The sequence below is a fragment of the Diplotaxodon limnothrissa genome, linkage group LG7 (assembly GCF_057381915.1).
Source record: "Diplotaxodon limnothrissa isolate DT_005_m linkage group LG7, D_limnothrissa_male_GT1.1, whole genome shotgun sequence".
Taxonomy (NCBI): Eukaryota; Metazoa; Chordata; class Actinopteri; order Cichliformes; family Cichlidae; genus Diplotaxodon; species Diplotaxodon limnothrissa.
In genome coordinates this window covers 63974067-64000334 of record NC_140602.1, presented here as the reverse complement: position 1 = coordinate 64000334, position 26268 = coordinate 63974067, and the positions used below count along the sequence as shown (strand labels likewise).

Below are 26268 nucleotides of genomic sequence, written 5' to 3'. Positions count from 1 at the left end.
CTGCAGTGACAAGTGTAGTCTGGACTGGTAGGGCTGCAGGTCTGATCCTGTGGTGTCCTCGGGATTCCCATATGCTTGTTTGCCATTCACCTTGGGACCATTTTTGATCCGAGGACACCACAAGGGTTACGCAAGGTTGGCTTTTAACCTGAAGAGCTTTGAATGGTGCGCAAAACTAGCAGCCATCTGGCATTGATGGCCTGATTCTACTGGGAATTTTTCCTTCCTACTGTCGCAAAGTGCTCATAGGGGTTCACTTGTCATTTCCTCTCTAACGTTTTGCCAACAGCACCTTGAGTCCTGTGTGACCAAGCCCATTACATCTTAAAGACCTCATAGTACCACAGCATCCCAATAGAGCACTTCTCTGTAAGAGTGCAAGATTGTTGTGATTCTTGGACGTTCCAAAAGGACCATGGAAGCAGAACTTACAGGTACCAGGCCCCTCCCCACTGGATCCAGTTTCAAGTTTGGCTTTGGGAAGCAGACATGTTCTTTATAACTTCAAACTTTCAGTTTGAATAAAACGTTGATGGAAAAAAAAACCACATAGGGAATTGCCACCTGGTGCTTTTTCTCGTGCTTCAGTATTCGTATTTCCAAGGTAATCTTCTGTCATCTTGTTTCTGTTCCAGGATGGATCACCATGAATGGCAACAGGGAAGAAGTAGGGGTCATAGGCACTATGATGATGATGATGGTGAGTAAGAAAAAACACTAACTGAAAAAAAGTTTTGCCATGCGAGAGAAAACTGAGGAAGTGCCCTGACTTTTTTTAAACTCTGAGGTCTAAGTCATCTTCAGTGATGATCCCAACCCTTGCCCTGAACTATAAACCTTTGTTTTGGAGAAACACAAAAGGTACATGCTTCCTCACCCTCTTCCTGCCACTATCCCCTGTTTCTTCTGTCACTCCAGTTACTGCTAAATGTTTCTCCAGTGTCTTCAGAAATTTGTCAAGCATAGGTGACATCCTTACCTTCTACAATTACGTTGAACATTTTATTACTTTCTAACAGATTTTGCTCTATTATCCTTGACAACATAGCTCCACTTAATTAAAAAACCCAGAAAAAACTAATTTAGGTGGTATTCCCAGACTAAATACATCTACTTGTGAACTGTGTTTCTAGGAGGGCAGAGCACAAATTGAAAAACATATACATTTCATGTATGACATCTGATTTTTAAAACCTGTTAGATGCTGCATAATGCTGAAACCAGTCAGAAGTTTTTAGAATACGTTCCCATTTTCAGAGCACCCCTCAAGCTCTGACTGCATTGATCAGATCCAAATGAAATGTTTCTCTCTCCATCTCAGAGGCCCAGCCATTCTACATCGGTGTTCCAGTTTCCCACCGGCGGAAAAGGCGCAGACATCACTCCTATGCCAGCGATGCCAACCGTGATTCACGACATACACACTATGATCACCATAACCAGCGAGAACACTCACATCGCGGATATTATAACAAAGACGAGCACTATAATAATGAAGAGGATGGCGAAGAGTGTCGTGAGCATGCCAATCCTACAGGTTAGAAATCAAAAGTTTTTCATAAAAGTATCCATAAGTGTTAAATAAAAGTGACTGTTTGCCTTTTTACCTTGTGATTTTTTAAGATTGACATACTTAATTTACTCTGTCATCCAGTAATTATATGATAATTACAATTATTGTATAACTAATAATAACAGTAATTAAACTGCAACATATAACCACTATGCACAAAAGATCAGAAAACAAGTTCATGCAAAAGTATCACTAGGCAAGATACTGAACCCTGAGTTGCTCCACTGCATTCATCAGAGTGTGAGTGTGTGTGACTGTTGGACAGAAATTACTTTGACATAGAAATAAGTGAATGGGTGAAAGAGTCTTGTGTTTCACAGTCTGTTCATCATATCCACCAGTGTGTGAATGCGAGAGTGAATGAATAGTGGCATTGTAAAGCGCTTTGGGTGCCTTGAAAAGCGCTATATAAATCCAATCCATTATTATTATTATTATTATACATTCATATATACAGTGTGTAAAACTGAACATGTCACCATGTCTCCATTCCTGAAGAAAAACTATATTGAAGCATTTAGACAAGCCTGTGAAATACTAGGAAAATCAAACTCTTTGGATGCCAAAATACACACCAAGTTTGAAGGTCAAAACGCACTGAACATCACCCCGGAAATATTATAGTGTTCTCCTGTGAAGTCTGGAGGTTGGAAAATCATGATAGGTATAGGGGATAACATCTCTTTCATTTGGTAAGTTTTCCTGAAGCATTTGTTAACCACTGTGTTTATTGGATGGTACAACATCATTTTCACAAATGTAATGAGATTGATTGTTTTTCTGCCTATCAAGCTGGATGGATATGCTGGCTTGCTGTAAAGGCTGAAATTCATTAGCTGTGAGCTGATACTGGGCGATCGTGGCTCAAGAGTTGGGAGTTCGCCTTGTAATCGGAAGGTTGCCGGTTCGAGCCCCAGCTTGGACAGTCTCGGTCGTTGTGTCCTTGGGCAAGACACTTCACCCGTTGCCTACTGGTGGTGGTCAGAGGGCCCGGTGGCGCCAGTGTCCGGCAGCCTCGCCTCTGTCAGTGCGCCCCAGGGTGGCTGTGGCTACAATGTAGCTTACCATCACCAGTGTGTGAATGTGTGCGTGAATGGGTGGATGACTGGATATGTAAAGCGCTTTGGGGTCCTTAGGGACTAGAAAAGCGCTATATAAATACAGGCCATTTACCATTAACATTAGAAATCATTGCACTTGGCGTTCATACATTCATTATACTGCAGTTTGTGATGTCTTTTCAACCAGTTGAGTAAGTTAGTGTAGCTTTCCGGTGCAGACAACTCTTCAGCATGCATATGATTTATTTTGGTTATTATTAATGCTAAATATGAAGTATTTTGAAGTATGGTGATCTGCTTTGAGGGGCAGGCTCTTCACCTTCGGCTATGCCAGACTTTGATTTGTCACTAATCCAGACCAGAGATGAAAAGATCAACAGGTAATGAAATCACCACCTCTTGATCAATCAGTTCTCCAGAAAATAGACCCATCTTCTGTACTACAAGAACAATGGGGCTACATGGACACTGTGTGACTCTAACTCCCATGTTCAGCATTTCTACTAATTCCTTCTGAACAAATTTTCTTTTGTGTTTAGTTTATGCCAGGATGTGTTACAAAATGTTGCTCTCTGACATTGGTATAAGGGGGAGAACACATCTGCAAAACGCTGCAGCAACATCCGCTCTCTAGGCCTGTGTGAGATTGCCATTACAATGGAGGGAGGCAAGAATGGTTTCCTCTGTGGATAGTAGAAGCTGGTTTGAACAGATTTATTACAGAGTAATTTACACAGTTCTTTTAGTGTGTGAGACATGAATAATGAGCTCTGGTCAGTCAGTATCTGTCACGGTCCGCTGTGACGGACCGAGTGGAAAGTGCGTGGAGGACTCAGGTGCAGACACGAGTGATAAGGAAGTGGACTTAAACAAAAGCGAGCCTTTTATTGTGGCTGATGAATACAACAGAAGCAAACCAGAATAAGGGCAGCACAAGAGCAATAACTAAACAGAAACCTAAACTGGGAATAAACTAAGGTAAGGCTATGACTTGGAATATAATAGACCGGGCATGGAAACACGGAGGGTGGGAACACAGACGACGCGACACAGACTGTACGAAACACAGAGACTAAATACACATGAGGGATGATCAGGGGAAGTGGATGCACACGGGGAACACAGGTGACACTGATAATCATAACAAGACACGGCAGGAGTGAACGTAACACTGATGGGAGATGGGCAAAGTAAAGCAGGAAGTACACAGAGGTTCAAACAGGAGGAGAGAGCACGGGGAGAACGCAGACATAACGGGCTGGGGAAAACATAGAATAAAGCACAAAGAGAGACGAGGGCTCATAAATACACAGAGGGGCACACAGGGGGTAAGGGTCACGAAGGGAAAACACATAAGGAACAACGTAACAGATCAACCCAGGAAGCATGGCCTAAATAAAGAACAAAATACAAAAATACACGAAAACTAAGAATACTGGGCCAACATCGCCCAGGACATGACAGTATCTCTTTCAAGATGCCGACTCGGGAGATTTCCTGAAACAGTGCCTGTGCCACACTCTTTACAGAAATGGTGTGCAGCGGCACTGTTTCGGGATAGCCTTCATAATATTGTTGTGATTTGGCGCTACATAAATAAAACTGAATTGAACTGAATTGATATTGCATTCCATAATCTACCAGAAAGAAGATATAGCCCTATGCACCTCGGTTAAATGACATATGAGGTCCAAGCTGATGCCCTCAAACAGAACCTCAATTAATAGTTAAGCACAAAGACACTTTTAGAATTCCCCAAATGGCTGGCCAATAAAATTGGACCATTATTTGCTCCAAAGTTTTGTCATAACCCATATGACCTCTTATCCCATATTCATAGAATAACGTCAGTGTACTTTTGATCCGTGTGTGATCAGTTTTTATCACTTAGTCAAATGATAACTATAGAAGTGTCATCACCAAACTACTTTAGTGGGAATCTCCTGTGGACAAGATAGCTGGAGCTGACAGAGCTTCCAGAGAAGGCCCTTCTGTCTCCTCCTCCTCGGAGAACTGGGCGGCTTCCAGCCGATGTTGTGACTCCCACCACCTCCCTCAGCTGTGCTGAAAGGTGATCCTTGGGCAGGGTCACAACAACATCTAGCCTGCCCAGTCAGTGGCAGTGGACCCACTATCAGTATCTGCGAGGAGCCCCACTCGCTGATTTGGTGGTGCGAGGCCTAATTGGTCCACTACCAGCCAACGGCCATCTTCTCTAAGTTGAGAGTCACCGCCTGGGCACCGGGAGTAGTCTCAGCCTTTACTTTTTCTCAGGTCTTTCTGCTGTGGCCTGACAGAAATCTGAGAAAGCCTGAAGATCATCTCCTTTCCCCATCAACTCTAGTGGTGTCATTGAGGAACAAGCAGAGCAACCACTCTCCAACTCCTTTATGTGGCTCTTTGACTGGACTTGTAGCTGTTCTAATTGCCAATGATGCACCACCACCTGCTCCCAATGCATGGCCACCAGCTCAACCACCATCAGGGCCAGCACCTCAATTGGCTGGGCCAGTCACAGGTCCACCATACCACAGCCCAGGTTTTGGCACCACTGTTATAAAAAGACCCACTATACACAGTTTTGAAAGGTAAGTATGTGTTTATTCATGATGCTTTTCACTTTTGTGACCTCTCTGCAGCTTCCAGCCACTTCCTTCACCTCCAAACACCAGCTCTCCCACAGGGCCCTGGCAGCTGCTGAAATAGGGAAGGCATGGTTAAAGTGATGGCTATCAGCAGTCCTGGCCAGCATTCCCTGGCACTGTCCCCTGAACCCACCGCTCCACCCCTCCACTGCAGCTGAGCCTAGTTGCTTTTACTTTGCATTTTAAAGAGAGTGTATTTTCATTTATTTTACATATCGCTCACTCATTTAATTTTGGGAAGGCTAAATTTTATTAATTTAATTAATTGGGTCGCCCTACAGCCTAGTGTGGTTGTTTTTCCACATAGTTTTCTCTCATAGTCTGTTAGTAGCAATAGGAAAAGGGTGCTTTTTCTGCATTGCGTTGTGGATTACTGCCTCAAGTGAAGGGCTTCACGGATCTCAAGGGGCTGGACAGACTGGATGCTTTAGTAGTTTTTAGCGGTAAAGAAAGTGAAGCTTGAAGCATGAAGCTTTAAATTAAATGTCAATCTAGATGATCTTCACACATCACTCTAAAGTTAGGATAATTACTGAAAAACATTGATTTGTGTCCTGGTTACCTCCTGGTGGAGATATGTACATGCATGTTTATTATCTGATTATCAGGCTTGGATAATTTGTAGAAAGTAGATGGAACTTATATGAATGCATTGAAAAAAATCATTTTGCCCTTCAAACTGTGCTGGTTTTTTTCTTTCCCCTTTTCGGCAACAAGGTATGGGGCGATCGTGGCTCAAGAGTTAGGAGTTCGCCTTGTAATCGGAAGGTTGCCGGTTCGAGCCCCGGCTCGGACAGTCTCGGTCGTTGTGTCCTTGGGCAAGACACTTCACCCGTTGCCTACTGGTGGTGGTCAGAGGGCCCGGTGGCGCCAGTGTTCGGCAGCCTCGCCTCTGTCAGTGCGCCCCAGGGTGGCTGTGGCTACAATGTAGCTTGCCATCACCTGTGTGTGAATGGGTGGATGACTGGATATGTAAAGCGCTTTGGGGTCCTTACGGACTAGTAAAAGCGCTATATAAATACAGGCCATTTACCATTTAAGGTATTTTTTCTGCTGCAGTACCATTAGTGGCCACTGTGTGCCACAAATTAACAACAAGACTCACTGGCAAACATCCACAACTTTTTTTTTTTTTTTTTTTTTTTTACTTTTTTTGCATGTCCACATAAACAACAGAAAAACCTCAAGACCAAATTGCATGTATGAAATTGAATTTGAAAAATAACTTCTAATTTGACATTTTCACATTCATACAAACACTTTTTTCTATGCCTAATTGCTTTCTTAGTGTGTTGTTACAGTCTGCAGATAATGCAGACTAAGTTTATTGTAAAGCTGAGGACCCAAAAAAAGCAGATGGAGTTCATCAAATGGCAAGGCATTCTGCAGCCTAACATAGCATAAAAGGTTATTTTAATTCAGGGTCACCTGATCAGCCCTAACTAAGTTTTGTCAAAAAAGAAAGTCTTAAGACAGGCTGTTTCTATTTTAAGAGTATGCGAATATGGAAGAAAGCCACCCTACATATATTTTTAACAGGCACATTGAAGGACATATCTTGGTCAAAAAATGGCTTCAAGATTCCCCACAGTGTTACTGGAGGCCTAGGTAATCCCATCCAGATCAAGCATCTGGTTAGACACCATATTTCTAAGATTTTTAGGGCCCAATACAATAAACTTAGTTTTATCTGAACTTAGAAACAGAAAATTAGATGTCATCCACGTCTACAGGAACCCTGTAGAACTCCATAATTAATTTTAGTGTGTGAAAAGGACACTTCATTTACATGAAGAAATTGGAGTCTATTGGAAGTACATATGATTCAAACCACTGCAGCGCAGTAGCTTTAATATCTACAACAAGCTCTAATTGTTGCAATAAAATATCATGGTCAACAATGAGGTATATCAGCTCAAGCACAGAGATGAGTCCACTGTCAGAGGCCTTAATCATTTGTAACCTTATATCATATTTACGATTGAAGCATTAATTAAATTACATAGAGCTATTTTGCTTTACCTAGGCACTCAAATACATTCCATACAACGTGTCTCATTGAAACCATTCACACCCATTCAAAAAAAAACACTTTTTCTATGCTTAAGTGCTTTCTGTCTAAAATTCACACTCTGATAAACACATTGGAGAGCAACTTGGGGTTGGTATCTTGCCCGGGGAAACACAGCACTATAAATACACACAGAAGAGCAATTAGTCACAGAATCAGATGACAGAACCAATCAGCAGCTGCCAGCTCTCCAATCAGGAAGGACCTGCAGAGACTCCAAAAGGCAGAGGACACACACAGAACAAAATCTAGCCACCGTGATCCAAAATATGGCCAGGGCTGTACCATCAAGTAAAACCTTATTCTCCCACAGCGGCGCAGCAATAGCACGCAGTGGCCACTCCGGACCAAAATGGTGTTGTTTTAGTGCTTTCTATGGCTTTTTCATTGGGACTTCTGAGCCACATGAACACCATAACAAGTGGTCTTCATGTTTACTAACGGCAAATACTCCTAAATTACAAGCATCATATTCAGTTACATGGACTCACCTTATTTCGTGCCAATAGAAATGCAGCTCTGTTCAGTAAGAATCCCGGTGGTGGCTTCTGTGTCTACATCAACATGAAATGGCGCAAGAACTCTGTACTAGTTTCCAATTACTGCTCATCGCTGGTAGAGTTTATCACTGTTAGATGCAGGCCTTTTTATTTACCTTGGGAATTCACTACTGTGCTCATTACAGCAGTATACATCCCACCCAGCGCTAACACTAAAGAGGCGCTCTGCGAGCTGTATAGGGTGATCAGCAAGCTGCAGAACTCCAGCCCCAATGGACCGTTTATTATCGCTGGAGATTTCAACCATGCAAATCTCAAGTCAGTGCTTCCGAAATTTCATCATTATGTAGACTTTGTGACGAGAAAGGCAAACGCACTGGATCATGTTTACACAAATATTCCCAGTGCGTACCAAGCGAAGCCCTGCCCCCACATTGGTTACTCAGACCCCTTGTCTGTCATGCTAATTCTGGCTTACAGATTGCCCATCAAACGCTGCAAACCGGTTCTGAGACAAGTGAGAACCTGGCCTGCAGGAGCTCTCTCTGCTCTTCAGGACTGTTTTGAACACACTGACTGTGACATGTTCAGGGAGGCTGCAACACCACATCAACACATCTGTGACCAGCTACATCAGTAAGTGCATTGATGATGTCACTGTCTCCAAGACTATCCTAATATTCTCCAACCAGAAACTGTGGATGACTTCAGAGGTGCGTGAACTGCTAAATTCTTGAGACTCCGCCTTCAGAGCAGACGGCAAGGGGGTCCTAGAAACAGTGAGGGCCACACTGAGCACTGGAGCCCCTCAGGGATGTGTGCTCAGCCCACTCCTGTTCACTCTGCAGACTCACGACTGTGCAGCAAAGCACAGCTCGAACCACATCATCAAGTTCGACAAGACTGTTTTGGGTCTCATCAACAAGAATGGTGAGTCAGCATACAGAGAGGAGGTACAACAGCTAAAGGACTGATGCAGAGTCAACAACCTGTGTCTGAACATGGACAAAACAAAACAGATGATTGCTAACTTCAGTAGAGCACGGAGAGATCACTGACCACTTAACATTAATGGATCCTCTGTGGAGGTCGCAAGAGCACCAAATTCCTTGGTGTTCACCTGACGGAGAACCTCTCCTGGTCCCTAAACACCAGCTCCATAACTAAGAAGGGCCAACAGCGTTTCTACTTCCTGTGGAAGCTGAGAAAAGACTATCGAGAGTTTCCTAAGCAGCTTCATCACTGTGTGGTATGGTAACTCCACCGTATTGGATCACAAGACGGATGGTGAAAGTGAGAACAGCTGAGAAGATCATTGGAACCACTCTTCCCTCCATCACAGACACCTATTGCATCCACTGCATCTGCAAAGCCACCAGCGATGTGGAGGACCCCACACATCCCTCACACACTTTTTTACCTTGCTGCCTTCTCGCAAGTGGTACCGGAGCATTCGGGCCCTCACTGCCAGACTGCGAAACAGTTTCTTCCCCCAAGCCGCCAGACTACATCAGTGACTGGTCTGACACACACACACACACACACACACACACGCAAACACAAACACACACACACACACACACACACACACACACACACACACACACACACCTCACTACCTCAAGCACTTATCTGGACATTTTCATGCACACACGCACGCACGCAAACCTTCAAACATCACGTTATGTGTTGCACAATGCTCAGTCTTTTGCACAACACACTGTAATTGTTGCACTTCTCTAATTCACTGTTGTGTCTGCAGTGTCTTATGTCTGCACTGTCTTGTGTCTGTATCATTCTGTTCTGTCTGGTGTTGCCGTGTATTTGTTTAGGTTTTTTTTTAATTTAATTTAATTTAATTTATTTTTACAATTTTTGCACACGTGCACTTTATGTAGCCCTGTGTTGATTGTCTGTTATTAGGGCTGCCACAAACGATTATTTTGATAGTCGACTAGTCACCGATTATTTTTGCGATTAGTCGACTAATCAGATCATCATCCATTGGACATAAAACGTACAGCTTATTGCACCAGCAGCATCTGCTCTTATATAACTATCATTACCTTACAGCTTTAAGTGTTTAAGGTCTGTGCTAACTAAAAATAAAGAAAGACAAGATGATAGTTTATTAAATTTGAATGAAATTTGCAGATTGTTTCAGTGAAGTTTAATAAACTCCTTGCTATCTAAAATATAACAGGACACCGGAGTATATTCTCGAGCATCTCACACTTCTGATAATCAGCTGTCTAACTTTAATCTCAGCCAAACCGATTTACTCAGGAACAAATAAAATACAAAAAAAGCCAAACAATAACATTTTTAAGTTATCTAAGTGACTTATATATCATGTTTAACCTGAGTAGCGAAAGACGGCGGTGGGTTTGAAAACGATTTGCCGGGAGTCCGGTGTTCTCACGGCTCTAGTTAGCCTAGCCCCCGGCTAGCTATCGAGCTAGTGGGTAACAGACGTCTCCGAAAACGTCGGAGCGCTTTTGAAAATATGCGGTGTCTTGATAAACTGAGCAGATATTTGAGGTTTACACAGCTACATTCTCGCCTGAAAATATGTTAAATGTTTATTTTGTGACCCAGAAAGAATAACAAGAGTAATAGTAAAACTAAGTAGCTGCCGCCATTGTTGGAAACTGAGCTGGGCTGCGTTATGAATTCTGGGACAGAGCTACTTCTTCTTCGGGGTTTAACGGCAGCTGACATCCTTGTACATGCAGTGCTGCCATCTTCTGTTTCAGTCCGTTATTACACTCTTAAATCCTGCTACTTATTCCTGCGTCTTTTGTGATCTTACAAAGCTTCAAACAACGCGTCGACTATTAAATCAGTCGTCGACGGTTTTGATAGTCGACGTAATCGTGACTAGTCGACTAATCGTGGCAGCCCTATCTGTTATATGTAATATGTAGCACTATGGTCTTTAAGGAATGTTGTCTCGCTTCACTGTGTACTGTACCACTGCACATGGTTGAAATGACAGTAAAGCCACATGACTTGACTTGTCTAAAGCAAGGCACAAGGGATGAAACTAGCAGAAAATACAGAAAAAGAAAATACATAAATACATGAAAGAAACATACACACCAAATACAGACTAAACAAACCAAGAAACAACATAAGATATTTAAATTAACAAAACCTGAGAGTACATTAACTTAAAGACCCAGGAGCATGACATGTGTAGTTGAAAAAAAATGCCCTAAAACAAAAAAATCCTCAGTTCCAACCTTAAGTGGGTTATAGCAATCTGGCTAGTATTTAGAAAATAAGTAACACAGAAACATATTAGACTTTGCTGGTATTTTAACAACACAGCTAAATATATACACAGCAGTGGTGGAGGCACAAGATCTGGCCTTATCTATGCTATTAGCTAGATAATCCAAAGTTTCACCTGCATGAACAGAATTTAATTACGTAGTTGGAGTATATATGCCACAGTATGTGATGAATGTTTTTGCAGCATGGTCCTGATCCCAAGCGGCCATGAAGTCTGAAGCCTGTAAGCTGATTAGAGCTGAGGAACTTAAAACTGTGTGCGCATGCATGCATGCGTGTATTATTTGGTGTGACTGTAAGTGTGTGTGGTATGCAGATCACCTGCTCCTATCAGGATTCATAATAATGTAGAGCAAACGCAAGGTCTGAGATAGATAGGTTAAGGCACTGATGCAGTAATCGGAGACAAAAAGAAGAAGTTACGTTGGGGGCAATGTCCTTGTTTTTCTTGCATCTGAGTGTGTTTGTATTTGTGTTCAGGAGCAGAGTACTAGAAGGCTCTCTGGTGTGTATCAGCCCTCTTAAAGCCTCTGGCTCTTTGCTGATTTGGGGATTTTAGTGGAATTCTATCACAGCTTACAGAAACCTTTTTGTAGCTGCTTGACTGGTGCAGGTCTGCTCACCAAAACATTTGCAGCTAACTGAAATACCAAAAGACAAGCTGAAAAGACATATGAAAAAAGTGTGAATGTATGTCACTTGTCTCCACTCAAACAGTGTTGAGCCAAGGACAGTCAACTTAAACAAGAATAAGTTGGAGGGCTACATTTTTTTTCTGAGCGCAAAGTTTAAGGATATCTTACCCGTTACTTTTGGGATTTTGGCGTCTCTGGATTTAGTGAGCATGGAAAACTCTGGGCTCTTTTCCCCATCAATTACAACCTCCCAGTGGACATTGCCAGGCTCCCAAATAGGTAAAGTTGAATAAATGAATAAAAAAGTAATACTAAAAAAAATACCGTATTAACCTGAAATAAATAAGCACAAGCTGCAAGCTAACTACTTTTATCTTTAGTATAATAGCATTCCCTTACATTTTATATTGCTTAGATAGTGTGCACTTTCTTAGCTTTGGAGATAATACAAAGATTTTGATTATTCTGAAAGGGCATTAATGGCTGATAACATCATTGAATCAATAAAGTAGCCCATCACAACCACAAGTATGCCCCATTATTTTAAATTAAGCACAAATCACGGCAACTGAAGGAACAAGATTCTATTTTAAGATTTTAACAAATTCAGAATTCTGAGTAGATTTATTACAACCTCATTATGTAGTATTTAGAACTAAAAGAAAACATTTACACCTATTCAACTATGTTCATGAAGACTATGATACAAAGAGCTAATGTTTATCTAAAGTTTTAGTTATTTGTTTTGTGATTTATGAATCGAAATTTTCTTTATCTATGATTTTTGTCTGTTAAGTCAGCTTCTGGCTTGAGGGTATTTGTCCTTTTGTCCAGTGGTCCAAATTGATCTTTAACATTGCAATCATAATTCACCATGACCAACCTCTGTGGAGTTATACTGGCTGTTAGAGATTAACATAATCAAATCTCTAATGTGGCCCGACCAATAGTGATAGAACTCAGTAATGGAAACTTCTGTTGGTTGCACCGTGGAACATTTTATTGTATTTTCATTATACACCACACTGTAACACAGATTACATAATTTTAATAAAAAGATAACTGAAATGATCAACATCACTGTCGCAAAAGATCTGTGAAACTTGTGCTTATAATAGGAACTTCTCAGATTTATCACTTTGTATGAGTTATTGATTTTTGACTATTTTTTTACTTCTTTGTAAGGAGGAATAAACGAAGACCAGTGCCCCCACCCCCACCACGCACCGCCCACACACCCACACACCCACACACAAACGGTGGGATGCAAATGAGTAGTGCCTCTAGGCTAAGGATGTTAATAGAGATTGATCTGTTCAGGGTAAAATTAGAAAATAGTGCACATTACTCTCAAATAGTCATTAGAGAACTGACTCATGTGTTTTGCTTTTTGAGATAACTGATGGGGATTGTTTATATAACATATAATTATTTACAGTTAAAAGAAAAGAAAAAAGGAAGTGCTATAAGAATCTAAAGTCCTCATCAGAATCTAGCAAACCTACAGCCAATTCAGATTGAATACCAGCCCTAGTATGTTTATTTTATATTATATATATATATATTCTCTGTGGCAGTGAACCAACACCTGAAGCAAGATATTTAACCCCTGGATGGTGTTGTAATCAATTGGGAGCTTCCAATACTCAGGAAAATACTGGATTTAAATCCTCCAGAAGCAGAAAAAAACTCCCTTAAAACTCCTTTAAAAACATGATGACAACAGAAAAAAATGAGAATTTAATGAAAATATTGTTCCCAATTCTGTTCATCTGGATGTAGCGTTTTCAGTGGGAGAAATGTTTCATCACTCATCCAAGTGACTTCTTCACTCCCTGAAGTCGCATGAAAATATTGTTGTTATGTATTTATGTAATGTTATGTAATTTGCCTAGACACACCCTTCAATGGAAATTTTATATAATTTCTGTATATGATGAACATAAATCCATCTTAAACTGGCTGACTGGGATATACTGGATATCTGAAGCTAACTTTGTCTCTTGTTTGACCTCTGTTTGTAGTGTCCCCTGCTGCTGAAAGGCTGCGCCACATACTGGGAGAGGATGATAGCACTCCAACACCAACAATATTCACTGAGATGGATACATTACAGCAGGAGGGTGGTGAATTAGAGTGGAAAGAGTCTGCAAGGTACACACACACACAGTAAGGTAACAATTTCTTGAATTCGGGAATTAAAACTTAATTTTCCCTCCTTGTTGTAGATGGGTGAAGTTTGAGGAGAAGGTGGAGGAGGGAGGAGAAAGATGGAGCAAGCCTCATGTTTCCACACTCACCCTCCATAGTCTGTTTGAGCTGAGAACCTGCCTGCAGACAGGAAGTATTCTGCTCGACCTAGAAGGCTACTCACTGCCACAGATCGTGGGTGAGTCATACAGAATATAAAAATCTATATAGATATATAGATTTAATTTGTTGATATTCTAAAAATATTCTTATTTTATTCTTGATAATCCCATATTGTTTAACTAATCTGTCAGAAAACTCTTTTCCTTCGATTATATGTTCCAAGTATTTCATTCGTTTCTCAGAATCAGCACCAGAATACTTGATTAATCCCTAAGGAAATTTACAACTCCAAACTGGGAAGTTTATCATATTATTGTTCTGTAGTATATCAGGATTGTTCCAAATATGTGTACGTTCCCATGGTATTAGTGAAGACTCATTTAATTTAATTCACTCTAGAAAGATTGGCACCTAGTTCAGTCTTTTATTCCGTGATTGCAGATGCCGTGCAGCGCGTCCGCCTCCGCTGCAGCAGCTCTGCAGACCTTGCCCCGACACATACCCCTATGCCCGACTGAGGCCGGGTAGCCATCTGCCCAAACGCGCAGAACCCCACCACAAGCTGGCGTCTGGTGGAGATGGGTGACATTCTCAGAGATTTGACCGACTGAGTCCCATAGCGAGGCTTTTACTGCAGCAAGTGATTCCACTTCCTGATGGCTGAATTTCAGAGATTCCCTCAGGGATTTAAATTCTCGGTGTAAAATCTCCATTAACCCTTGTATGGTGTTCGGGTCTGTGAGACCCGTGTTCAGTTTTTTTCAAAAGAAAAATTAAACAATTAATTATTTTTTCACGTGTAAATGTGTTGTGTCTTTCCACTCACTCCACTTGATTATAACTGATTTATTTATAACATTTTATATAAAAGAAAAACGAGAAGCACATTAATTCATAAATGTGATCTAACAAAGGTAAAGGGAAAAAATTAACCATGTTTGCTGTTCATATGTCTTGTAATTGGGATGAAGTAAACATCTGTTGAGTAATTTAACATAAAATTGTTTGATAGTGTTAATTTGGAAAGCCAAAACTCTAGCGGGTCCACCAGACCCATGAACACTGGCTGAGTAACAAAAATACGAACACCACACAAGGGTTAAGGACAACCTTGCGTTGAAGCGGGACAATCGCTTATCGATTTAATTCAGGATGTTGGCAAAGTCTTTGCCGGCCAGCGATGTTGTACCAGGGGGTCAGCTGGGTGACTTGGAGGATGGCATCTCATTCTTGGTTAGGGAAGATGTGCTCTGGGCCTTGGAGATCTTGGAGAGTGTTCAAATTCTCATTGACGTCCTCCAGCGTATTGGAAATAATTAAGCAGATATGGATAGTTATTTGTCAAAGGTTTGGTATACTTTGGTATAAATGAAGGTTAAAAAATGCTTGTTTAATTCTGAGCTACCACTCAGTTCTGACCTACCATTCTATTTTTTCTGCCAAGTCTCTGGAAGTCTCACTTACAGTATTTCCTTTCTGTCACTTACTTTTACGTCACTTCTGTCACTTACCTCTCCTTCCGTCACTCCATTTTTTGTCTTCATCCATTTGATGGACAAGGATGTTTTTCTTATATGTTTTCTTTCTTATCTTATCCTGGCTTAATTCCAGTTTCTTCAAGGCTCTGCCTGTTCAGAGCCTAACCACAGTTCAGAAGTCTGGTGTATTCCTTGGCCATTTGGGCTCCTGGTAGCTAAAATTAGAAGGGACGCAACTTCTTGATTCCCCTTTTCATTTTAATGAAAATGCCCTATACTGCTGGGGCACTGACAATACAAAATACCAGTCGGCTGTACTGATATAGGCCTTGGTGAGTGTTTATCACCAGATATTTCCTGGATGTCTCTTCTATTTCCATCTGAAGGTAAGTCTGGGTGAGATCAATTTTTTGTGTTTGCCACCTGCCACCGCTGTGAATATGACTTCTATCCGCTGAAGTGGGTACTTACAGCACAAGGTACAGGACATGCCTTGTGAAATCTTGGTTATGCGTTGTCCTCCAGTATATAATATTTTTCAGAGTGCCAATTCCTTCTTTGAACATCTGAGCGTGTTTTATTAAGTATCTGTTTCAGTCTTTGAGCCACAGAATGTACACTGCCAATCTCATTGACTTAATTTATTTCAAGTTGAGTTGGATGTGTTTCAACCAGTCACGCCCAAATAATGGCACACCTCATTGCCAGTTTGTTATGTTCTCTTATATAACTTAACAATGTAGTTTGCCATCACCAGTGTGTGAATGTGTGTGTGAATGGGTGGATGACTGAACGTGTAAAGCGCTTTGGGGTCCTTAGGGACTAAATAAAGCGCTATACAAATACAGGCCATTTACCATTTTACCATTTAACTACTTAGACACATTGCAAACCTTTTAGGCAAATGTGACTTACTTTATTAAACATGTTGTGGAATTGCATAAGCAGATCATCTGCACATGCACCACATTTGGTATTGTTCTGCGAAGAACAATGTGTTGCTATTGCTAAATACATAACACACTGTATTCCTCCTTTTGAAGGCTGATGTGCAGATATCCTCTCTGACCCACAGACATCATGACCCATGCCTCTGAAGCCATTATTTCACAACCCCTGAGGTGGCAGCCTGGCGGGCCTCTAGGATGACCTTCTGCTGCTCCTACATCAGTTTCCGATGCACCCCCGTGTTTATATATCCCAATTTCTTGGCTGGTGCCTCCCTTGATGTGGGTTTGGAAGGCTTTGCTTCTTTATCTCGAGGTTTTGTCTCTGTAGCAGTGATTTCCCCAGCTGGATTTTTGGGTTGACATCCGGTTGGCTGCATACCTTCTCTTGGCTGTAGCTGTTGTCTACCACATTTCTGGGACATAATGTTGAAGGGTCTCTGATCTGGATCTGGGTAATGGCACCAAATGTTGAATTTTTGACCAGGCACCCCGAATACAGGGAAGTCTGGAACTGACTCCCTGTTTAAAGAGTCTCTGATTCTTTGAGTATTACCCACTAGGCAAACAGTGCTTAGATGGAGCCAGGGATGAGACTTGCCAAGCTCTAACTGCTTCTCAGCCTTTAAGATATTGATATTGATCCCATGTTTGGCCGGGTGGCCTTGTGGTCAAACCCGAGCCCCCTCAGTCACACTAGTTATCAGATTTATCTTCTCTATTTATGTACATTTGATAACTAAGTAAGTTAGAATTCAGTGGTCTTGAAAAATACTGTCTTACAAGGGGTTAAAAGGGAATGTCCACAATCGCCACGCTTCATGTATTTGTATATACATTTCACCTCTTAACATTCACCAGGTAACTGGCAGACAGTTAAATGGTTTCAATTTGTCACACACTAAAAAGTATGGATTCAGAAAGTGGATTATGTTGAATTTTAAATAAGTTATAAGAGTGATAAGCAGTGATAAGGCTTCCATTTGGATATACCAAATTGATGAGAAGATGTGAGTATAATGTTAACATATTAACTGGGCTGGAATCTTTCTGTTTCAGAGGAGATTGTGGAACAACAGATAACTGATGGTCTCATTCCTCCTGATCTTAAGGAGAAGATTATATTTGTGTTGCTCAGGAAGCATCGTCATCAGACCAAGAAGCCAATCCACCGCTCTCTGGCAGACATGGGAAAATCATCCAATACTGCGTCTAGTAAGCATGTGTATTCTGTGTGTATGCCTTTTTATGTACCAATTAGTAGTTATGAAAGAAAGTAATCTAACCTTCTAATCAACTCCTGACAACCTTTGTTTTCTCCACCATGTTGCTCACTACCTGTTTCACCTTCCCTCACAAAATCACTGCTGTTGCTGCTGCTCTGTCAGGCCGTAGTCCTCAGGTTAATCTGAGTCGTAGCACTAGTTCAGCTTCTGGGATCCACCACTCCACAGAAGACCTACGTTCTCGGCAGTCAAGCAGCCTTGGCCGCCTGCGTGAGTCACACAAACACACACATGTAATACATGCACCACTACACAAGGATACATAAGTTTACAAGATTGACTTTTACTTCTAAATAGGTTCTCATTGGTGTATTAGTACACCATGACATTCAAGTACTGAGAACTTGTTAGTATTTCCAGTTGGTGGCCAGATTTTAAATTCTTAGCTCTTCCTTTCTTAATATCTATGCTTTTCATCTTTTTTTTGATGAGAAAAATTATCCCAGCCAACTCCCAGCTGTTGCATGATTTCAACACCTGTGATGGCTTTGTGTGTGTTATGTGAAATATGTGAAATGTGTTAAGCATAAAGTGTGTTTACTTGAGAGATTATTGGTCCTATTGTGTGCACCTTTGCTGATTTCTTATGTGCAGCCATCTGCGTGAAAGGGATTAGTAAAGGATTTGTGTAGTATGTTCTTATTATTTTGCTTTGATTGTATTTGTTCCCAAATCTCCTTCGGGAAAAAAGAGAAGCAAATAATTAAAATATAATCCCCAACAGAAAAGGCTGTTCATGATTAAGTTCATGCTCTTTCTGTTGCTCAAAGGACCATTTATTGGGGTTTATTTACAATTTTCACTAAATGAAACAAAATGTTCTTGATGGGAACATCACTCAAGCATTAAAACCTATTTTCCTTTTATTTTTATCTAATCCAAAAGGTCTCATTTGCTCCATTTACAGATCATGCTCAGAGTAGAAGCATGAATGATATTTCAGACACACCAAGCACTGATCAGGTAACTTATTTTTCAATATTTTACATGTGTGCTACTCTCTATTTTTTATCTACATGTGTCTCTTACATCAGCGGTCCCCAACCCCCGGGCCTCGCACCGGTACCGGTCCGTGAGTCGTTTGGTACCGGGCCGCGAGAGTTGAGGCTCAGATGTGAAATGTATGGTTTTCAGGGTTTTTATCGGTTTTCAGCGTTATTTTGTTATCGTTTTTATCGTTAACTCGGTTCTCCTGGGTCTTTTCAGTGTGTTATGAATAAATCTTCTTTTTTTCAGTACCGGTACTAGTTTTATTTTGTTGTATTTATCTGCGACACCTTAAAGGCCGGTCCATGAAAATATTGTCGGGCATGAACCGGTCCGTGGCGCAAAAAAAGGTTGGGGACTGCTGTCTTACATGTTTGTTCATGCTATACATCAGGGTCATTCTATATAAAATCATTCAAATACGGAAACAATCTGAAAAAGCTTTTTGACCCACTGTTGTACTTTAAGGAGCCTATAACTCCAAGTTTTGGATACTTTCGTTAAATAAAGCCATTGCATAATAAATGACTGTTTTTAAGGAGGTCAGGTGGGAGGAGCGGATTATATGCAAAGTATGGCAGAACAGAGAAGGCATTGGTGATAAGAATACGATATTAAATCTGAAATAGGAGAGCTAAGGAGGAGGTGCTTGCAAGGGTACAGCAATTGTAGGCATGCTACAGCCAAATGGATGCCAGCCGGGATTGTGGAAACTTGGCATTATGTCCTTCTGAACTAACACTAAGCTCATATAATTTGCTCATTTACAAATTCAAAATTCGTGAACCTGCATGAGGTTTATAAAGAGTTGTAGAGTGCCATTTAGCTTTAACCCATCCTTGGTGTGTTGTTGAGTTACAGCAGGCAACTTTTTTTCTTTTCAATTGAAAAGCTTGAAAACAAAGGCTATTTTACACTCTGCTTAGCTGAAACCAACATTACCCAGAGCAGCTGGTGATCATAGGCATTTAAATCTAATGAGTTCCAACATGATAGGTGTTATATTGAGAAATAAGGCTGCCATAGAGCTTAGAAAGAGAGGTAGCATTTTTATTAGCAAAGAAAAGTATTAAACTAGGAGGACTGGAGTTGGAGATACCTGATCTACACAGACAGGAACCCAACACAAAGCTACTCAAGAACCCAAATCAACAAGTAACAAACTGATGGACATTTAGGCTTGAAACCTGTTGTCACGGGTGGGGTGCCAAGAGTGAGAGGACCCTAATGCAGAGATAGTTTAACAAAAAGTGAGCTGTTAATTTGGCCGACAACATGGTATAAAATACAAAACACGAAGAACAGAAGAAATATATAACGTCAAATTACAAAACTGGGTGTGAACCAGGAGACACCAGGGAAAAAGTGAGCTGACACTCTGATCAGGGACAAAGAGAGACTCAGACAACAGATACACATAGCAGGGTGATTAGGAAAGTGGAGATGGCAGGGGAAAATTAGGAGTAACAAGTGAGGCATAACTGCATATAATGGACAGGACACACTGGCCCCCAAAATAAAACAGAAGCGTAACCACTGAAACAGAGACAAAAACACACAAACTTGACATAGACGAAAGGTAAAGAGAGACACCACTGGCTGCACAAGGAGACATAAAAAGCCGAAAGACAGGAAATAGTCAAAGGAAGTGGAAAGGGAAATAAAAGAGAACATATTAACATGAATAGACTAAACAGAAGGGAACTCGCAAAGGAGGAAGGGAACATAGAAAGTAACAGATTTTAACCGAACACAAGGTACACAAAACAAGGCACTGGCAAAATAAGACTGGAAGTATAGAATGCAGAGAGGCAACCTTGACACACAGAAAGGGAAACAACCACAGAGACAAGACTGACTACACAAGAAGGCACAGGCAACACAGGGGAGCATGATAGAAAAAAATTAAAGAACAAAACCAATCTGAAAACTATATAACCAAACTAAGAGCCTAAAATATAAATACTAAGTGTGAATGCAAGACCCATACACAACAATATTTTATTTACTGCTTCAGTCCATGCATGTTATCTAGGGGTAGCTTTTCAGCTGCTCAGAAGCTGTGATGCCTCACTTGTGCTCTGTACTCTGTATCCTCCACACATGCCTCCTCAGTACCTGACATATTACTGAAATAGGGAGAAAAAATAGAAACAGCTGTGGCGTCCAGCCTCCTGTAATCACTTATCACTCATGACCGGGTTCAGAGACAAACAGGAAGACTCCGCTCAGGTGGGTCTGCTGGCCCAGACAGGATGAGTCCCCACAATAGCGGTCATTAGTGAGGGTGGTGAGATGGAATACCGAGCTGTGATTGACTGCTAAGTGACAAAGACCAAAGAATTGATTGTGGACTTTAGGAGGACAAGGAAACCCTTGACCTCTGTTTCAATCTAGGGGGTCGATGTGGACATTGTACACGACTATAAATACCTCGGAGTACACATAGAAAATAAAATGGACTGGGGTAAAAACACATATGCACTCTACAGGAAGGGCCAAAGGCATCAACATCTGTCGGACAATGCTCAGGATTGTTTAAGAGTCTGTTGTGGACAGTGCCATCCTCTATGCTATTGCATGATGGAGCAGCAAGTTACGGGTCGCAGACGGAAACACACTCAATAAACTGATTCGCAAGGCCAGTAATGTTGTGGGGACAGAGCTGTACTCCCTTAGGGTGGTGTTGGAGAGGCGGCTGTTGTCCAATCCATGATGTTGTTCAATAAGGACAATGCTGGATAATACCTCCCACCTACTCCATGACGTGCTGGCCAGTCACAGGAGCACATTCGGTGAGAAACTGAGATTACCCAAATGCACCACTGAATGACACAGGAAGTCATTCCTGCCTGTGGCTATCTCCCTGCACATCTCCGCCATCTAATGCACAGCACGCACTGCAGTAGTTACACCCTTTTGCAGATGCGCTACAGTAAAATGAAACAGGTTAGAGTTAAATGTCAATAATATATATTTCACCTCTGTAATATTCTTGATATTTAAATTGAGCTGCTTGTATATACAGGGAGTGCAGAATTATTAGGCAAGTTGTATTTTTGAGGAATAATTTTATTATTGAACAACAACCATGTTCTCAATGAACCCAAAAAACTCATTAATATCAAAGCTGAATGTTTTTGGAAGTAGTTTTTAGTTTGTTTTTAGTTTTAGCTATTTTAGGGGGATATCTGTGTGTGCAGGTGACTATTACTGTGCATAATTATTAGGCAGCTTAACAAAAACAAATATATACCCATTTCAATTATTTATTTTTACCAGTGAAACCAATATAACATCTCCACATTCACAAATATACGTTTCTGACATTCAAAAACAAAACAAAAACAAATCAGCGACCAATATAGCCACCTTTCTTTGCAAGGACACTCAAAAGCCTGCCATCCATGGATTCTGTCAGTGTTTTGATCTGTTCACCATCAACATTGCGTGCAGCAGCAACCACAGCCTCCCAGACACTGTTCAGAGAGGTGTACTGTTTTCCCTCCTTGTAAATCTCACATTTGATGATGGACCACAGGTTCTCAATGGGGTTCAGATCAGGTGAACAAGGAGGCCATGTCATTAGTTTTTCTTCTTTTACACCCTTTCTTGCCAGCCACGCTGTGGAGTACTTGGACGTGTGTGATGGAGCATTGTCCTGCATGAAAATCATGTTTTTCTTGAAGTGTGCACTTCTTCCTGTACCACTGCTTGAAGAAGGTGTCTTCCAGAAACTGGCAGTAGGACTGGGAGTTGAGCTTGACTCCATCCTCAACCCGAAAAGGCCCCACAAGCTCATCTTTGATGATACCAGCCCAAACCAGTACTCCACCTCCACCTTGCTGGCGTCTGAGTCGGACTGGAGCTCTCTGCCCTTTACCAATCCAGCCACGGGCCCATCCATCTGGCCCATCAAGACTCACTCTCATTTCGTCAGTCCATAAAACCTTAGAAAAACCAGTCTTGAGATATTTCTTGGCCCAGTCTTGACGTTTCAGCTTGTGTGTCTTGTTCAGTGGTGGTCGTCTTTCAGCCTTTCTTACCTTGGCCATGTCTCTGAGTATTGCACACCTTGTGCTTTTGGGCACTCCAGTGATGTTGCAGCTCTGAAATATGGCCAAACTGGTGGCAAGTGGCATCTTGGCAGCTGCACGCTTGACTTTTCTCAGTTCATGGGCAGTTATTTGGCGCCTTGGTTTTTCCACACGCTTCTTGCAACCCTGTTGACTATTTTGAATGAAATGCTTGATTGTTTGATGATCACGCTTCAGAAGCTTTGCAATTTTGAGACTGCTGCATCCCTCTGCAAGATATCTCACTATTTTTGACTTTTCTGAGCCTGTCAAGTCCTTCTTTTTACCCATTTTGCCAAAGGAAAGGAAGTTGCCTAATAATTATGCACACCTGATATAGGGTGTTGATGTCATTAGACCACACCCCTTCTCATTACAGAGATGCACATCACCTAATATGCTTAATTGGTAGTAGGCTTTCGAGCCTATACAGCTTGGAGTAAGACAACATGCATGAAGAGGATGATGTGGACAAAATACTCATTTGCCTAATAATTCTGCACTCCCTGTATATTAGAGCTATCTCTTATATTTTGTAAACTTTGTAATATATTGTATTATTTAATCAATTTAGTCTGTTACTGTTATTGTCTTGGAGCAACTGTAACCCACATAATTCATGATTCATGATTTTGATTCTGAACCCTGACAAGGCAACCCTGTAAAATGAAAACCATTTCAGGTGACTACATCTTGAAGCTCATTGAGAGAAGGCAAAGGGTTTGTAGCACTGTCAACAAAGCAAAGTGTGGCTACTTAATATAAGAGATATTTCCACATGTCAGCACTGGTACAGATGTGTCTGCTGGGCATGCTTTCTGTTTAGGACAAAGCAGAGTGTACTCAAGAATTGTCAGAGATAACATAGTTATTGAAACAACAAGAAAATAAGGCAGGCTATGCAAGTTTTAAGACACCCAGCCTGTAGAAGCTCAGGTAAAGTAACTACAAGTTTAACTTGGCTGTTTTGCTCAGATGAAGCAGACAAGTCATGTTTTTGCTACCTTTCTGTGTGTCTTTCTTAAGGCTGTGCATTCCAGTACACTACTGCACAATTAGAGCGTGATTAGGCCAGACAAACCACATGTACTAACTAGACTCCCTTTCTCTGACCTTTTCCCTGAATGACTCAAACTAATATTACCTCCTGCAGCTGAGCTTAACCAAATCCCTCTACAACACCATAACAACTGAAAGAAGGAGAATAATAAGTGAACTGTGTACAGTATGACTGCCAAAGGCAACTAAAACTCTGGAATGTGTGACGTGGCTTTGAAATGTGTCGTTTATAGTTTCTTAGTGTCAAGAAGTTAGGAGCAGCATTAGCAGATTATGAAGAGATTTTAGTTTAAGCAACATCATTCCAAGACCAAGTGTTTCTGCTTTAGAATAAACTACTGTAATCACAGAGAAAGAAGAGTAAACAACAGGGTTTCAGTGCTTGAGCTGTTCCAGCGATCATCATAGGGAATGTGAGGCACTCGAACAGTAATACGCTAATTAGGACCACGGTGAGTTTAATTTTATGCGCTTGCTATAGAAATGTGAAGGGGTTATACCAATCTAAATCTGGTCTAGTTCAGGACACGTTACTCTGAAGGAAAACTTCTCTTAATTTTAACTATTAGCCATGGCAATGCATCTATGTTACTTCCCAAGAAACTCTTCAATGCTGCTGCTGGTGGAATTTAGTTTAAGCCAACACACAGTTTAGAATTCCTTCATCAGTTGATGCAGAAGTAATCCAAATGAGTGTGGCTGTGGTGAATGGCTGTGGATGATTTTATCAGTGGATTCTGACTATCCTCTGTATCCATATAAAGTCCAAATTTTATGTATCCACAATGCTGTCACAAGGCCAGATAGAAAAGGTTTTACAATCTCATACCAAAATTTCTGCATTTATTTTAAGCTCCTTATTGTATTATATTTAGATTTTGATTTAATGCTTCACTTTTTTGTATTTTGTTCAGTTGAGCTCCTTCTGTAGTGTTTTTTCTACCTCCCTGAGCTATTTTTATTTTGTGATATTATTAATTTTTTTGAGCTAAGTTGTTTTTTGATATTTTTTTTTGGTGCTGTAACATTGTTATTTTCCAACATTTGGGACAGATAAAGTACTTTTCATTCTCCATCATCATCTTCTTATTGGTGTTGTCTCAAGTGAAAATGGTAAATGCTCAAGGGGATAGAGGAAACTCTAGGACTCAGCCTCTATAGATCCTGAATGTTTACATCTGTGTACCATATTATCATATTACTTGTTCAAATCTGTCCCAAGAAATATCATTGCAGGAGGACCACAGGACACTATCTGCCAAAATGTTTTACTGAGGAGTTCCCTCAATAAAAAAGAAGTCAATAAGAACGTTTTTTGAGCTTTGTTGTTGTCCAGCTGCTGTTGCATTTTGTTTAACTTAGCTCATGCGACCTGATTAGCTACTGACAGACATGATTAAGCAAGCTGATTATGATATGCATAAGCAACTATAAAATGTCAGCTATGTTGAAACACAAATTACACTCCTGCATTTATCCCAAAGGTTTCATTTCTTTGCATTAATCTTTTGTTTGACAGCTTAAGAATAAGTTCATGAAGAAGATACCTCGTGATGCTGAAGCATCCAATGTCCTGATTGGTGAAGTTGATTTTCTGGATAAACCCTTTGTCTCCTTTGTACGCTTGGCTCAAGCTACAACTCTGGGGGGGCTTACTGAAGTTCCTGTACCAACCAGGTAGGTCCTTTCAGCTTCACTGTCAGCTGGGTGTGTCTTTGAATTGATCAATTTATCAACATTTCCCCCCTCTGTTCCCCCTCTGGCAGATTTCTCTTCATTCTTCTGGGTCCTCATGGCAAAACCAAATCCTACAACGAGATTGGCAGAGCTATTGCTACACTCATGGTGGATGATGTAAGTGACTAGCACTAACCCAACAGGATATGCATGCATCAAATATATTTTATGAGTTATCTCTTTTTCTTTTTTTCAGTTGTTTAGCGATGTTGCCTATAAGGCAAGGGACCGTGAAGACTTGATTGCAGGTGTTGATGAGTTTCTGGATGAAGTGATTGTCCTTCCTCCAGGAGAATGGGACCCCAAGATCCGTATTGAACCACCCAAAAAGGTTCCATCTGCAGAAACGAGGCATGTGCTTTTAATAACGTTTTAATTTTGATCTCAGATATATTACTGTTGGGTTATATTTTAGCTAAATGCCAAATAGGACGGTTGCTAACCAGTCCAAACAATACCCCTAATCCTAGATTGGGTGCCAGTGATCTGGTGCATGTTAGGAATGTCCACTTCTTCATGTTCTCTCAAAGCTCTTTCTTTAGATAAAGCAGCTTTATTATTTGTACATTAAAAACCATAATGGACTTTAAAAAAATAATATGT

General features: G+C 41.0%; 1 protein-coding gene across 1 annotated transcript in view; it reads left to right on the top strand.

Annotated features, from left to right (window-relative positions):
* Window positions 1-636: 636 nt before the first annotated feature.
* The window catches only part of slc4a5b (solute carrier family 4 member 5b), a 60468-nt gene continuing 34836 nt past the window's right edge, over window positions 637-26268 (top strand). The window contains exons 1-10 of the mRNA XM_085358678.1: window positions 637-700; window positions 1322-1537; window positions 13807-13936; window positions 14011-14171; window positions 17580-17735; window positions 17909-18016; window positions 18714-18769; window positions 25448-25605; window positions 25695-25782; window positions 25862-26016. Of these exons, the coding sequence (XP_085214804.1) occupies window positions 637-700; window positions 1322-1537; window positions 13807-13936; window positions 14011-14171; window positions 17580-17735; window positions 17909-18016; window positions 18714-18769; window positions 25448-25605; window positions 25695-25782; window positions 25862-26016 (1292 nt within the window). The remainder of the gene's footprint in view (window positions 701-1321; window positions 1538-13806; window positions 13937-14010; window positions 14172-17579; window positions 17736-17908; window positions 18017-18713; window positions 18770-25447; window positions 25606-25694; window positions 25783-25861; window positions 26017-26268) is intronic.